The 14,726-nt window shown below is 42.9% G+C and overlaps 1 protein-coding gene across 2 annotated transcripts in view; it reads right to left on the bottom strand.

Moving 5' to 3' along the window:
• Positions 1 to 412: 412 nt before the first annotated feature.
• dapk1 (death-associated protein kinase 1) overlaps positions 413 to 14,726 on the bottom strand; it is an 87,727-nt gene continuing 73,413 nt past the window's right edge. For both annotated transcript variants that reach the window (XM_084056181.1, XM_084056182.1), the window contains exons 21-26: positions 10,245 to 10,430; positions 8,890 to 9,087; positions 8,215 to 8,353; positions 7,696 to 7,816; positions 7,012 to 7,200; positions 413 to 4,626 (exon numbers count right to left, since the gene is read on the bottom strand). In XM_084056181.1, the coding sequence (XP_083912307.1) occupies positions 3,325 to 4,626; positions 7,012 to 7,200; positions 7,696 to 7,816; positions 8,215 to 8,353; positions 8,890 to 9,087; positions 10,245 to 10,430 (2,135 nt within the window). In that variant the 3' untranslated portion in view covers positions 413 to 3,324. The remainder of the gene's footprint in view (positions 4,627 to 7,011; positions 7,201 to 7,695; positions 7,817 to 8,214; positions 8,354 to 8,889; positions 9,088 to 10,244; positions 10,431 to 14,726) is intronic.

The raw sequence follows: 14,726 nt of genomic DNA, 5'->3' as shown, positions 1-14,726 counted from the left end.
TCTATGACATCTGTATGAGTGTTCTCTTTCACGTTGCGAATATACTGTATATTTTGCCTTGTTATTGCTTATTGGTATTAAGAAAAGAACCAGAATGACAGCTCCCAAACTGCTTCCAGTTTACATGAACCACGTGACCGACGCTGTTTCTGCCCCCTCAGTGGCGGTACTCTCTAATATAAGGCTCTTGGGTGGATGTGCAGAGGAGCGATGATGGGCATATTGGAAGAGGGATGTTGAAGATGGAGCTGCCAGGCAAGAGGAGAAGGGGAAGGCCAAAGAGGAGGTTTATGGATGAGGTGAGAGGACATGCACGTGGCTGGAATGACCGAGGAAGATGCAGAGATCAGAAACAAATGGAAATAGATGATATTTAAAATGTACAGCTTCAATGAGGCATTGGAGACAGTAATATTGGGTAAAGAATTTATTATAAAAATGTGTTACACTATAAAGTGTCAGAAGTAATAAGGACATGGCATTCCAAGACATGCTGAAGGAATGTAACATAAATATAGAAACAAAACAGACTTGTGCAAAGAGACGATTAAGCCTAATTTATACTTAGTCGTACAAGGGTGTCCAGCACCAAAAATAACTACAAGCTCATGACGCTTCACGATGCACCACATTGTGAGCTTGTAGCTTGCCTATTTTCAGTGTGTGACACCAGTGAGCAACTAAGTATAAATCGAGCTTTAGACAGGAGTCTTCCAGGGGAAATGCACTCAAAATAATGCTGTGTTTTCCCTGAAACTGTGTAGAGCACATACTTAAAAGAAAGACACATAAAAAAAGATTTCAGAGAATCATTCAGCCTTTAAGTCCACTCCTCTCCCGCAGATGAATTTTGATGTCTGAGATCAACGAACACTCAGAATCTTCCAGAAAAACGGACACCAAACATTGACAAGTTTGAAAAAACTATCAATATTAGGACATTGGTTCCAAGGATTCAGAAAATGTGCCTGTCTTTTGAACAAGAAACAGGAAAACATACTCACTTCCCTTTAAGAAACATCTCTCTTCAGCGTATACACTGTACAAGGCAATAATAGAGGAATGATGTGTGTTTAGGCACACATAATTGGCAATGACCTTACCCCACACAGTTTGAGTAAAATGAGAAAATAAAATATTAAAAGTAATCTACTGTGGGACATTTCAGATCAGAATGTTTTTGTGGACAATAAGTCAGTACTTTTTTTTTTTTACTTGACACAATAACCCCAGAAGGACTTGTAATACATTCATCTTACAGTGTTTAAACACAGCCTGTTGGAAACAAGGTTGTAACTGAAATTATAGTGTAAAAAGAAACAAAAGAAAAGACTGGGGTAGAGTTGAGGCAGTTGGCAGAAGGAACAGAAACAATCCTCAGATATGTTATACATTTATATGTATAAGTACAATGGTTATATTGGCATTTCAGGCTATACCAAATGTAATGATAGAAAACTGTCAAATGCCCCTCAAACTCAAATTAGAATATTTTGAATAGTTAATAATGATGGTGGGAGGCAGAGATGAAACACTAGGTTGCTGGCAGGGTCAAACCTGGGTATAGATTGATCTTTTTTAGTATCCATCATTATTAAAACAGATATTGGCTTCCTGATAGTCTACCGTAAACAAACAATCAGAGATATCTGCCAACTGATACATCTGGTGACATCTAAATTCAATGTTGGGGCCAACAGTTGGTGGAAACAAGTCATGGATTCATAAATAACTGCATTGCAGAATCAATGCAAAGACTTTAGAGTGGTCCTTCATAGTGGTATCAGGATTGGTTAAATAACAAATCAGTAGTCCTAGCCCTAGGTTTGTTACCAGAGGTTTTCAACACTCTTCAAGCCCCTATACTGAGTAAAGATTTTCCCGGCAGTATTGGTAGAGATCTCAGATCGTATGGCTATGCGAGACTAGTTTCTAGTTACTAGAAAACATCCTCTCTCTGTCTAACCCTTTTTTATGAAAGTTTCAGAGAAATCCCAGGCTAGGAAATGTGTTCTACCTGTGGAGGAAACTTTTAACTGTCACAATGTGAACAATTGCAAAATGCAATACGTATATGTTACGGGGAATGTTAATAAAAGGGTAATCTGCATATTCACCAGGGAAAATGCAGATATTCCATATTCCCCGGTGACTTGCCAACTCAGACGGAGCGCTAGTCTGCTGCTCGGCACGGCCACTTCCTCAATCGACTTTCTCAGTGGTGCCTCACAAGCCTCAAGATCAGTGACATAGTCATGGCTGTAAAACCATTCTTTATTCAGCTGAACTTGAGAAAGCGAGTGAAACATAATGAGAGCTCCTCCTCCATCCAGCCCATCGCAATGATTTTAACCAAATTCCCCAACCCACTGGGGAATCTGCCTATTCCCCGGAGTATACTGTACATACCGTAGATTCCCCTTTTATTCACGACACCATGACGTGTGACGTATTATTGTAAATTATAGTGACACCTGACTTTGAGCCCAAATGCACTAACATAACACAAGTTACACAGCAAAAGTTGGGTGTTATTTTAACCATTTTTGTATAACATAAATCAAACTGTAAAGAACGCTTGCTCTTGCTAATGTCAGAGGGCACTTTGTCTGCTTGAATTTGATTGAAATGTATTTCATTTATGACTGTCAACAAGGCACAGTTCCTCAAGTGTTTTGAATGGAAACTATTGTTTGACATATAACAGGGTCATTGTGCTTTTCTTCAGGGAGGTAGAAGGCCATAAAGGCACTCTGAAAAAATAAAATAAAAATAAGAAGCAATTATCCTGTTAAGCACTGAACAGAATACCCACTGTCACAAAATGTATGCAAGGAGATCATATTACATGTAGCTGGGAGAGACAAAGCGTCTAAAGATGGCAGGCACCATATCCTTATAGCTTTGCTTTGTGGAAAACCTACGGGTGCCATCTTTTCACAGCTGTATATCCTTTTTTTAACACAGCTTTTCTTTGCTTTATGACCGGAAGTTGTAACAGGGGTCAGACATGGATGCGCGTTGGGGTTTGGGAGTGTATTAAAAGCAGCACAATAGATTAAGCACAGAATTAAAACCAGTTGAGCACAGACTTTGTCTTTGGAGCTCGGGACAGCCAGCTGATTCAGAACATTCCTATTGAAGGGAAGGATGGGTAGATACAGTATATCACAAACACAAACACATCTGGGGGGAGCAGCTCGTCCCTCTGATAAAAGATTGCACTTCTTGTTCATGTCCCCGTCCCCCCGCCCCCCTCTCAGGTCGGTTTAGCTCACCCCTCACAGGCTGTCGGGAGAACAAACCGACTGTCTGGTTTTTGGATCAGCGGGATATGACGGAGCTGATGGAGTTGTAGGAGGTGCCCCCATTGCAGGTGGGGACGTAGCCGTTGGCGGCCCCGCCCATCGCTTCCGTGTTGACCCGGAAGACGGGTGAGGCTTTGAGGAGGAAGTCGGCCGCGTCCCGGCGGCCCAGCTCCCTCAGCTTGGCCATCAGCACGCCCACCGTGCTGTCTGCTCGTAAGCTCCACTCCTGGAGCAATGCCGCCGTGGGGCTGGGCAACTGTGGGAGCTGCTCGCTGTGTGCGTCCGAGTCCAGCTCAGGGGCCGCCCCGTTGGGAGTCCCAACTTGGGAGTGTTTGGCCACCAGCTCCGTCAGCCCCAGGTTCATGGCCAGCAGACACCAGTCCTTTCCCAAGGCGTCCGGAGGATCCAGCATGCGGCAGAGCTTCCTCCGAGCCAAGAAGCAAACGTCTGAAATGTGGACATGGGTGCCCAGACTCCCCTGCTGGTAAACCTCGGCGCAGCCGAACGCCAGGATGCTGCTGAAACTCTCCCGGTAGCCGCCCATGGTGTTGGTGAGCGACGGTTCCCGCTGCACCTGGGCGCGTAAGAAGTCTTTGGGTTGGTAGATCATAACGGGACCGTGGTGCTCCCTCAGCTGTTGAGGGCTCAAGTAGTATTTGGCGGTCAGCAGTCCCGGCAGCGTGGAGGCCAGCAGGTTCTCTGTTATACTGCAGATGGTGTCCAGCAAGGTGTAGCACTTGGCCCGCTCAGAGTCATGCCCGCGCACCTGGATCTCCACGCCCTGGCCGTGGTTGACCAGCAGCACCATGGCCTCGGCGCCCACCTGGCTCACTTTGGCGCCGTTGGTCCACAGGCGAATGTCTCCGTCCATCTCCTCGCCGCCCTCCTCCTCTGGCTTCTGCTGGTGGCTCCAGCGACAGAGGTTCACCTGCAGCTTGTGGAACAGGCCACAGGGGAAGGGAGTGAGGTGCTCGGCGGGGACCAGGCGCACGCCGCCGTATATCAATGTCTCCTCCTCCTCCTCCTCGGTCCAGGAGCGGTGGAGGCCGTTGGTCTTGATGAGGGCCGGCACGTCCACCATGGAGGGGTTGGTGAGGTCGCGGGCGCACACGTCCATGGCGTCCAGGATCTGCAGCAGCTCATCCACGTCGCTGTCGGGCGCCAGCGCCTGCACTTCCTCCAGCCTGTAGCGCCCCCTGTAGTGGTGGATTGCCTTGGGCGTCTCCACCGACAGCAGCTTGGCCAGGACGTTGCTGCAGAGCCACCGTGGCTCCAGTAGAACCACGTCCTGCACCGTCTCACTCTGCATGATGTTGATCTGAGGGTCAGGGAGAGGGTGGGTGGAGGGAGAAGGGGGTCATAGGGGATGAAGCAGAGAGACAGAATTGGCTCGTAAGAAAGTTGCCGGGGAAATTAAGTCCAGAGAAGGAAATGTGTGCAGAAGAAGCAAAGGAGAACATGGGAAGAAAGATTGCAGTCAAGAGCAGGGGTGCACAGGTCGCTTCACGTGACACCACGGCGTGGAGGCATTATTTCTTTCAAGGCATTCCTTGAATTATTTGTATTAGTTTAAAAGACTAAAACTAAGCTAAAAACTAGTCATTTCCTATACAAACATGTTTCCTACTTCAAGGTAAAATAAAATGCGCGTGATGTGCGTGTGCCGTGCGTGCGCGCATTGTCAAGAGTCAAACTTGAAAAGAGAGAGGGGACATTTAGGAATAGGAACAAGGTGAGAACAGAGTCACAAACAGAGATGTGGTGATGAAAGATGTTGAACATAAAGAATATGATAGGAGAATGAAGGCAGAGCAAAACGATGAGATACAAAGGAATTACACAGTCAGGTCAGAGTAATGTAGAATGCTTTGGGTAAATGCTTTTGAAAGTTATCTGTGGCTCGCTGACTGACCACAAGCATTCCCATAGTCATTGATAGCACATCAGTGTTACTGATGAACAAACAGTGACCCCTAGTGGTATAACACAGCCAGGAAAATGGATTCATCAAAGCATGCCCCAGAGACACAGTAATAGTATTACATAGAATAAAGTGTGTGAAGGGGGCTGTTTTTTATATTGTTATTAATTTCAATCCCAAACCAACCATTACTGTGGTTTCTAATCTATGTATCTGCATATAAATCACTGCTCATCCACACCTAGATGCATACGCACATTCAAGGGTTGGGTCAGATTACTCTGAAATGTAGTCAGTTACTGGATACAAATTACATGGCAATTTTATTTTATTAGTAACGTAACCCCTTGGATTACGAAACAAAAAAATCTAATCTGAATACTTTTGGATAACAAAAAATCTAATATTGAAAAAATTGCAACTTAGTTTAAAAGAATGAATGCACAAAAAGTGGAGTTTTATAACATACATTTTGTCTTTAAACAACTTTTCAATGCAAATAAAACACATTTATCCAATAGCATTGTGAGGATAAACAATAGGACCCGTTGACTATATAAATGGCTATGTAAATGTTGTCTATTTTACAACTGTGTGAGGTTGAGAACCAGACTGTCCTGATGAGCTCTCGGGGGAGCAGGGGTTGAAATTTGGCATATTTGAAAGACGTTTTGGCTTTTTTAAAGCTTTTTGATAGATGATTGAATATTTTACTAGTCAGAAATGTAAACAGCACGTGGTATAGTCAGACATTAAGGCTAAAAGGATAACACTTCCTAAAGAATCACCTTCAGGAGGCTGCAATTCCAAATTGTTCCCTGTCAAAGTCTTAACCTACCCCCCCCCCCTCCTCCCCTCCTCCTAAAACTGTCTATTGTACATATTTCTTGTTTTTCATACCAGTAACCTGTAAGCTGATTGATTGATGATTCATCGTTCATTTATTCATCGTTCTGCATAGTAGTGTATATTTGTATGTCTTCTTAAGTGTCATCATGATTTGAGTGCACTCATTTTAAACAAGCCAAGTGCTTTTATGAGCGATCCAGTTTAAAGTATTCAATCAATCAATCAATCAATCAATCAACACAAACAAGTTCTGGGGACTTGTTTCCATTGTGGTTCTTGACAAAGTTACTATAATTAAAAAAATATATATATCAGAGTTTAGTCTGAGCTGATTAGTTATTTATCTTTCACAATCTGATTACGTAATCCAGATTACATGTAGTCAGTTATTACCTAGTCACTCCACAGCTCCGCCCACTCTCCGCCTGAGGAGAGTAGGCGGAGCTGTGTGTCCTCAGTAGACCTCTAGACCTACAGCACATATAAACAGAGCTGCTACCTTTAAATGCATTTTAAATCTGAGGCTTTTTTTTGTATACCATTTAAATAGTTTTGAGAAAAAATGCTGCTATTTGACATAGCCCTGTTGAACACAATGCTGTACCCCCTCCAACTGTATATACTTTCCCCATTTTCAACTGTTTTTATTATATTTGACACTTGCTTTGGCAATGTAAACGTATGATTTCTCATGCCGATAAAGCTCCATTGAATTGAATTGAATTGTGTGGGCGGAGCTATGAAAGATCTGCATATGCAAGACTAGTTATTACCCAGCCCTGCTTATTGGCCAGTATAGGTGGGAAAGTTTGTGAATTGTTATATCTTCACACCATCGTATATGTGTGTGCGTGTGCGTGTGCGTGTGTGTGTGTGTGTGTGTGTGTGTGTGTGTGTGTGTGTGTGTGTGTGTGTGTGTGTGTAACCACCCACCTCCCCCATGCTGTGTAGCTGCTGGGCCAGTGCACGGAGGTGCTCTTGGCTGACCAGGGGGTTGATGTGCTCCTGGACATCACTGACAAACTGCTGCCAGGAGGTCAGCTGGTTGGGGCCGCTCAGCTTCCTCCAGGCTGGCAGGGTGGCCAGCAGCCTCTCCCACAGCTGGGTCATGGGACTACACCTCTGCAGACACAAAAACAACACGGAAAGTGTTATGTTTAAAGGATTTGTACATTTCAAATTCAGCAGCGTCATTTTTATTGTCCAAATGAATAGCCAAGGACTTAGGGTTTGATCACACCGAGATGTGTTACAGATGCTGACACTTCAGAAATGTCTTGGCAAACAGGGGTTCTGTCCACAGAAAGCGTTTTTTGAGCTGCCAGCGCTACCTCTGTAGTTGGCGCTCTTGATAAACAAAGCACTGACTGTGATGACCGGTGCGACAGCGCACCTTGCGCTGAAAAGTTGAGAATATTTTAACTTTTATGTGCGTCTAAAACCTTTAGAAAAACGCGCTGTACGTCACAAGAGAGGAGCTTACGGTGCACATCGTTTTTTCTATAGGTTTTTAGAAGCACATACAAGTTAAGAACAATATTTAAAAACATGGTCGGTGTGACAACCCCTTAGACAAACAGAGAGAGAGAGACAGAGTGTGCTTGTGTTTGAACATACAGAGATGATGTTGGTACGGAGCTCCAGCAGGTGATTCCTCAACAGCCTCATGTCTTTGGAGTTGGAGGCTCCGGCATCCATAACAAACAACTTGTCACTGACATGGAGGTCATTCCCAAACCTAACGACAAACCACACAGCACATTTTAAAAAGGTCCAATCGCACGGAAAAAGGGTGTGATGCTGTACACATTATAGCTTTATGATGAGTTTGATAGATTCCTTGGACCTTTTCAAGTTCCCAATACTTCACATAGATACTACATGACATTTTGAATTCCGGTGTGTTGAGATATTGTAACAATTCCTACATTTGACCAAGCAAAAAAAAAGAAAAAGAAATCGAATCATGTAGATCTGGGGAATTTGCAGTTCCCATTGTTTCAATCGGTGGGATGCGAACAATACTGATAACACCAACAAAATTAACCAAGTTATTTGAAGAACCAAGAATTTGAAGTCCTATTTATATGGGTGTAAAGTAAATCAGTTTACAGGGCAAAACAGAAAACACCATACCTGTTCCTGACCTCCTTGAGCAGAGCTCTCTCTTTGTCATAGCAGATCTCTCCAGAGAAGGCTCTGGGGACGTTAGCCAGGTCAGCGTGAGTGGCCACCAGGACCACAGCAAGAGGCTGCTGGATACGGCCTCCAAAAGCTGAGAAAAGACGAGCACACACATAGACACACATCGTCACATTATCAACTCACCACAAACAGATACACACAACAGACAATATTGTTGCTGTCGACCAGAGACCTTGTATCTCCATATACATTTTAATGAATGCCCTTTCTATTTTATACTTTATTTTATTTTTTATACTGTCATATAAGTGTTGCGCAAAAACAGCCAATCTACAAGCTCACACAACACACCATGATGCAACGTTTTGTAATCTTGTAGATCTGCTACAGCAGAAAGGTTTTCACCTAATGACAAGCCCAAGGATCCCTGGTTGAAAGTGTCTGTCACTGGTTAAGTCTGTGTCTAAACATTTCATCAATGAAAAGTCTTAACAAGAGCTTGTGAATATGGTCAGTTGTTGCTAGGTGAGAAAAGAGAGTAGCTAGCCTACACTGCTAAGCGCTAGCAGTCCGTCTCTGTACCGTTTCCCTCCATCCCTCCCTTTACCCTTTCCTTGCACCGTCGCTCTCTCACTGGTCCCCCCCTTCCCTCCCTCCGTTCCTCACCTATGGTCTCTTGGGGCAGGGTGAGGGCTTTCAGCATGTTGAGCCAATAGGTGATGTGGCTCAGCTGGGTCTCGTACGACTCCTCCAGGCTGAAAACGACCAGGTGGATGGCTGTGACGTCATTGGCCGCAAAGTAGTCATAGGAGCAGTAGTACACTGGGTTCCCAGAGAACTCCCACACACTGAAGTCCCCAACACCTACGAGTGTGTGGGGATGGATACATGGGTAAGATTTCTAAACATACAAATGTAGACATGGGCAGCAATACCCATGAAATGCAAAAGGTCAAAGCCAAGATGATACATTTGTACACATTTACCTGAACACAAGAGCACCTGGACTCGGCTGGTTTTGTAATGGTAATGGTCATTTTGTAGGTCATTACTTTCAATGTGGAATGCAGATGAATGATTTTCCAGTTCTAAGTGAAGTATCAGGGACTACGAGGATGTCTTTCTACGTACTAAGTGCAGAACAATAGCAGACATCCAGTAGCAGAAGTTCAGAATATCTGCATCTTTGCACAATTTAACAGAATCAAGGGTTATTAAAAGCGTTATGAGGCCTCAAAGAGGAATGCTCAAAATAGTAACAAAAATGGTTCCACGGTACCTGTTGAACTACTTTAAACCGGTGGGTGAGACTCAGGTACTCCACCCGAGGCAGTTCAACAGACTTTGTACCAAGCAGTTTTAAAAATCTCATGGGTAAGAATAGCTTCTTGTACAGTGCAGCAGTGCAATGGAACAATTTGCCTAAGGAAATAAAAACAAGTGCTCCTCTAAGCACCTTTAAAACAGCTCTTAAAAAATACCAAAATCCTAGTATTTAATTTTTTCTAGTTAATGTTCTTTTAGTCAAATTATATACATTCCCTTTGCGCTGCTGCTGCTAGTTACCCAAATGGTTTCAAATGGTTACTAAATGCCGCTTGGTACACGCACTTTATATGATAAACTGTGAATTTTATATACTATATAGTGTAGATACAAAGCACTTTATTTAAAATAGGTTAAATGCATTGACTGCACATTTAAAGGTACACAAATATGTAAAATTGCATTGACTGCACATTATTAGAGTCTAGTTTCTTATTTATATCTGTCTGATGTATTGTTGCAGCGTTGTCGTTTGTTATGCTGTTTAGTGTTTTTTGTTGAAGAGGACCACGATGGAAATAAGCCATTGGCTTTATTGTGTTTTTATCCTCAGTGGGTACAATGACTTTTTTTATGTCACCAAATAAAATTAATCAGTCCATTAAAAAAAACTCAGCTACTTTGGCGGGTTCTAAAACACACTCTATACTTGTACTGTACATTTCCTCTCTCTCATATATGTGCGTGGTTCGTACCGTTGATATTGGCATTCTGGATGTCAATAGCCTTGGTGGCCTGTTCATCTGCAGAGGACATTGCATTGTGGACAGGGGAGAAGACCTCCAGCACACCCTTGGTCAGACTGGGCTCGAACATCATGCTGCGGCTTCTCACGCTCACGTTCTCACAGCCCGGGTAGAGGTTGGAGATGCTCACCGATACTGAAGATACGAATGCAGACAAGATGCATAAAATCTCTACATAAGAACATGAAAAGCACAACAATAAACACTTGAAGAACTTTAGCCTGTATAGAAATACATTTGAGACAGACGTGGTAACATTTCTCAAAGCTCAACCATGATGGTTTGTGAACACAGTATTAAGTATTGAAATATTCCTTTATAACATAATAAATATTCTTTATTCCTAGCAGGAAAATGATTATCTCAGCCAGGAGATACTGAGTTCGGACCTGTGTGTCTGAGATTTGCGCTCTACTGAGTGTTAGTCAGTAGTCTTGCAGTAACCAGACTGATAGATATCTAACGTTTGCAGCACAACTATTGAAACATGGTTAAGGAGACAAAAACAAGTGTGACAGAGAAACCACAGACCAACTATGAACTTCCGATACAGCCCAGCCAATCAGAAGCTAGAATCAAGCTATCCAGGCTCCTGGTGAATCATGACCATAAAACGTTTGATTCTGTGAAAAAACTTTTTTGAAAACGGCAAAACAAAGGGCATTTATTAAATATAGTATATCATATAATTAAATATAAAATAAAAACAATCACAGAAAAAAATGTTTAATGGTCATGATTCACCAGGAGCCTGGATAGCTTGATTCTAGGCTTAAATTAATTGATATAAATATTTTTGGAAAAGTCAATGGGAAAAATGCATTGAGTATTTTGCAGTGGAACCCGGAAGTGGCCGCAACTGCGATGCCCTATACAGTGCACTCTATAGTGATTACACAATTCTTTTGTAGTGTCTGAATGTATAGTGATACTTATTATACCCTATATAGTGGACTCATCTTATACTACAATGCATTGTGAAAAGGAGGGTAAAATCAATCTCAACCCTTATATAGGCTAGCATCATGCATTACGCTGAAAGAACATGATGATGTTTATCTAGCAGGTGACAGCAATGATGTCATTAACAGCGCCCTGTGTATTGTCTGAAATGTGTTTTTTAACTTTATAATAATAATAGTTATCAAAATAATAATTTGGTCCCCACTCCTTTGGGGGCATTTGTCACTGTATATTTGAACACACTTTTGGCAGATCCAGTCCTCTACATATAACTCCCTGTATAAGGAGTAGGGAGTAGTGAATGAGTGAGTGATTTTGGACACACTGACTTGTGATTTAGACCCTCCATCACAGGAATTGGTGATGTAAGATTAATTGTTGGTAACAAACCATACTTTCTGACACAAGGGGGCACTGTTGCTTTATCAAAGCAAATACAGGCATCAAACTGCAGGAGACCATGTGCTGTAGAGCAGTTATTTGATGAGACCTTCAGTTCCTTGTTCTGCACCACAGCTTACCTTGCACTCACAAGCCTGTATGGTCCCAGGCAAGTATCATCAGACACTTTAAACAGTCAAACTAAATACGTTATAAGTTAAACCAAGAGCAAATTATGTTTTCCTCTAATATGTTCACAAGATTAGATCAAAGAAATAAATAATAGCCAACTAATAATTCTGTTCATGGTAGTTACCTCTCACACTGTTCAGAGGCATTTGGTTGTCTTAGCAGAATAAGGAATCTGAAGCCCTATTACTGGTTTGAGGTCAGCTGACAGGCTTCTCTCTTGTAATGATTAAGTTTGGACTTGACAGAGGGAAAGCTGTTCCATGTCTGTGTGTATGGACTATTTTCTCTTGTCATCGCAGCCTTTTGAGAGAGCTGAAGTTGTTTTTAAAGTTTAACAAATGAGAGTACAGCTCTTATTTGTTATCATGATACTTAAAGGTAGGGTAAGTGATTTTCTTTAAATAGCTCTATATTCTGATAGTACTCATTGCTATAGAGTGTTTGTTGAGTAAAAGGAGTCTCCTTGTCTCACCAGCTCTTTATAAAACAGAAAATGCATTTTCATCTCAGTTTCAGTTTAATTTCCAATTTTATCCAATCAGGATAGAGAACTCAATCAGGATATAGATTAAACAAGTGAAATCGGAAGTGATGACACTAACAAATGAGCAGGCAAATTTTGACACCTACTGTACCAGAAAATTTATTTTCTGTTTATTAAAGAGCTGGAGAGACGGGGAGACTCCTGTTACTGAACAAACACTCTATAGCAATGATTACTATCAGAATATAGTGCTTTAACCTTTTAACAAAATACTTTTTGTTTTAACCCAAAAACATAGCTATATTTACTGATAGTGTACATTTTAAGGAAAGGTCATCTATAAGACGGTGGTGTTTACCACTAGAGTGGATGTTGTCTCTCCATCATCATGTATTAACGTACATACAGCATGGGGGTCAGTAAGGGCGCGAGTGCAATCTCACCAGACGTAATGACAGGTAAGAACAGGTAATAGACTTTCTAGCCCACTGCAGATGGAACGACGATGACAGATACGACAGCAGATGGGATGATAACTCTATAAGGCTCACATTAACTGACCATTATCTGAGCCAGCAGCATGTCTGTCTGGGAGGTAATTGCCTGGGAGAGCCAGAAAATAGACAGTGTAGTAAAGGAAGAAGGAAAATCACACCCTGTGTGAAGGAAGCGGTGCCTTTGGGGCGGGGCTTAACGCATTTCAGTTCGTCCCTATTGGTGGTCTGAGTCCACGTACCAAATTTGTACTTGGTAGCATGCTGCAAACTGGAATGATGGCTGTTTAAAGCCCAGCCAATGGGAAGACAGAGGGGGCGGGGCTTCAGCAATTCATGCTCGTCCCTATTGGTGGTCTAAGTCCACATACCAAATTTGGACTTGGTGGCATGCTGCAAACTGGAGTTATAGCTGTTTAAAATCCCGTGCTCATCCCGTGCTCATACGGGCGGACGGACATAACATACGCTGGGGGTCCCATGACCCCTCTTTGATAACTTCAGCAATTCATGCTCGTCCCTATTGGTGGTCCAAGTCCACATACCAAATTTGGACTTGGTGGCATGCTGCAAACTGGAGTTATAGCTGTTTAAAATCCTGTGCTCATACGGGCGGACGGAGAGAGAGAGAGATAGAGAGAGAGAGAGCAAAGCAGACTACAGAAAGAATGAGTTAGAGATGGATGGTTCAGACAGACAGACAGACAGACAGACAGACATAGCTTATGAAAAATTACCAACTATTTTCCAGTAATACGTTGTTTTTGTTTTAGAGATTGCATAACACGCAGGCAGTGTGCAGGCTGAACACTCTTCCAGCAGAGGAGATTCTGCACTCTCTGATCACTGTGAGATCTGAACTCACGACCCGTGCCTCTCAACTACTGCATTTACCGTCAAGTGCTGGCCTCTGTGGAGATAACAATCTCACAAAGACCATTAATTCACTTTTAAACCACTTCAAATGCACCTGGCCACCTGTGCCTGACTGCGAGGAGCGACTCTCTCAGCTTACTGTCCTCTTTATTGAGAGCTCACAAGGTTGCGATGCAACGCGTTGTGAGCTTATAGATTGGCTATTTTGAATAGCCTATATAATATAGACTATGGTTGACTCAGGATTACCAAAATGATCGCCCCAAAACACAGTCGCCCCGATCTCTGAACGGTCGCCACCTGGTATTCCTAAACGTAACCTCAGTAAACTATGCCTAAACCTAACCTTATACCTAAACGTAACCTCGGTAAAACGGTGCCAAAACCTAATCTTATTCCTAAACGTAACCTCAGTAAAACAGTGCCAAAACCTAACCTTATTCCTAACCTTAACCTAAGGAAAACTATGCCAAAACCTAACCTTATTTCTAACCTTATCCTCAGTAAAACAAATACAATAACAGCTGGGGAAGAGCGGTCTGCGATATAAATGGGGGCGAGTGTGTTTTGGGACGAGCCTTCCGGTTACCGATTTCAGTAGCTTGCACCCGTATGCTGGAAAGATAAGCTCCGCCCCTGGAGTGAGGGAGGCCGTGAAAGAGAGAGGGGAACCGGAAAACAATGTCTTCCTGTCAGTGTTGGTCACACCACACTGAACAAGTCTTTCAAGTTTTGACATAAATGCAATAACTCTCCCTGGGACTAGCTTCCACAGAAAGCTTTTCTGTGGAGGAGAAGGAGAGGAAAAATGAGCTTGTAGATCTGTTATTTTCGGTCAATATATTTGGAGTTGCGGGGAAAAAATGAGGGGACCACGTAATCGACCCCTGGGGGACAGCGGTCAAATACACAGGGTTTAAGAGGTTAAAGTCGCTCCAAACACACTGCATAGACTACAGCTGACAATCAGCTGATGGCACTGATCTGTGCCTGCATGAGAGGAAATAAATCTACCGTACTGGACAAATACATGAATGAATA

Source organism: Gymnoscopelus microlampas, assembly GCF_963454915.1.
Source record: "Gymnoscopelus microlampas genome assembly, chromosome: 4".
Lineage (NCBI taxonomy): Eukaryota > Metazoa > Chordata > Actinopteri > Myctophiformes > Myctophidae > Gymnoscopelus > Gymnoscopelus microlampas.
Note: the sequence above shows the minus strand (reverse complement) of the source record. Positions and strands in the feature narration are given on the sequence as shown.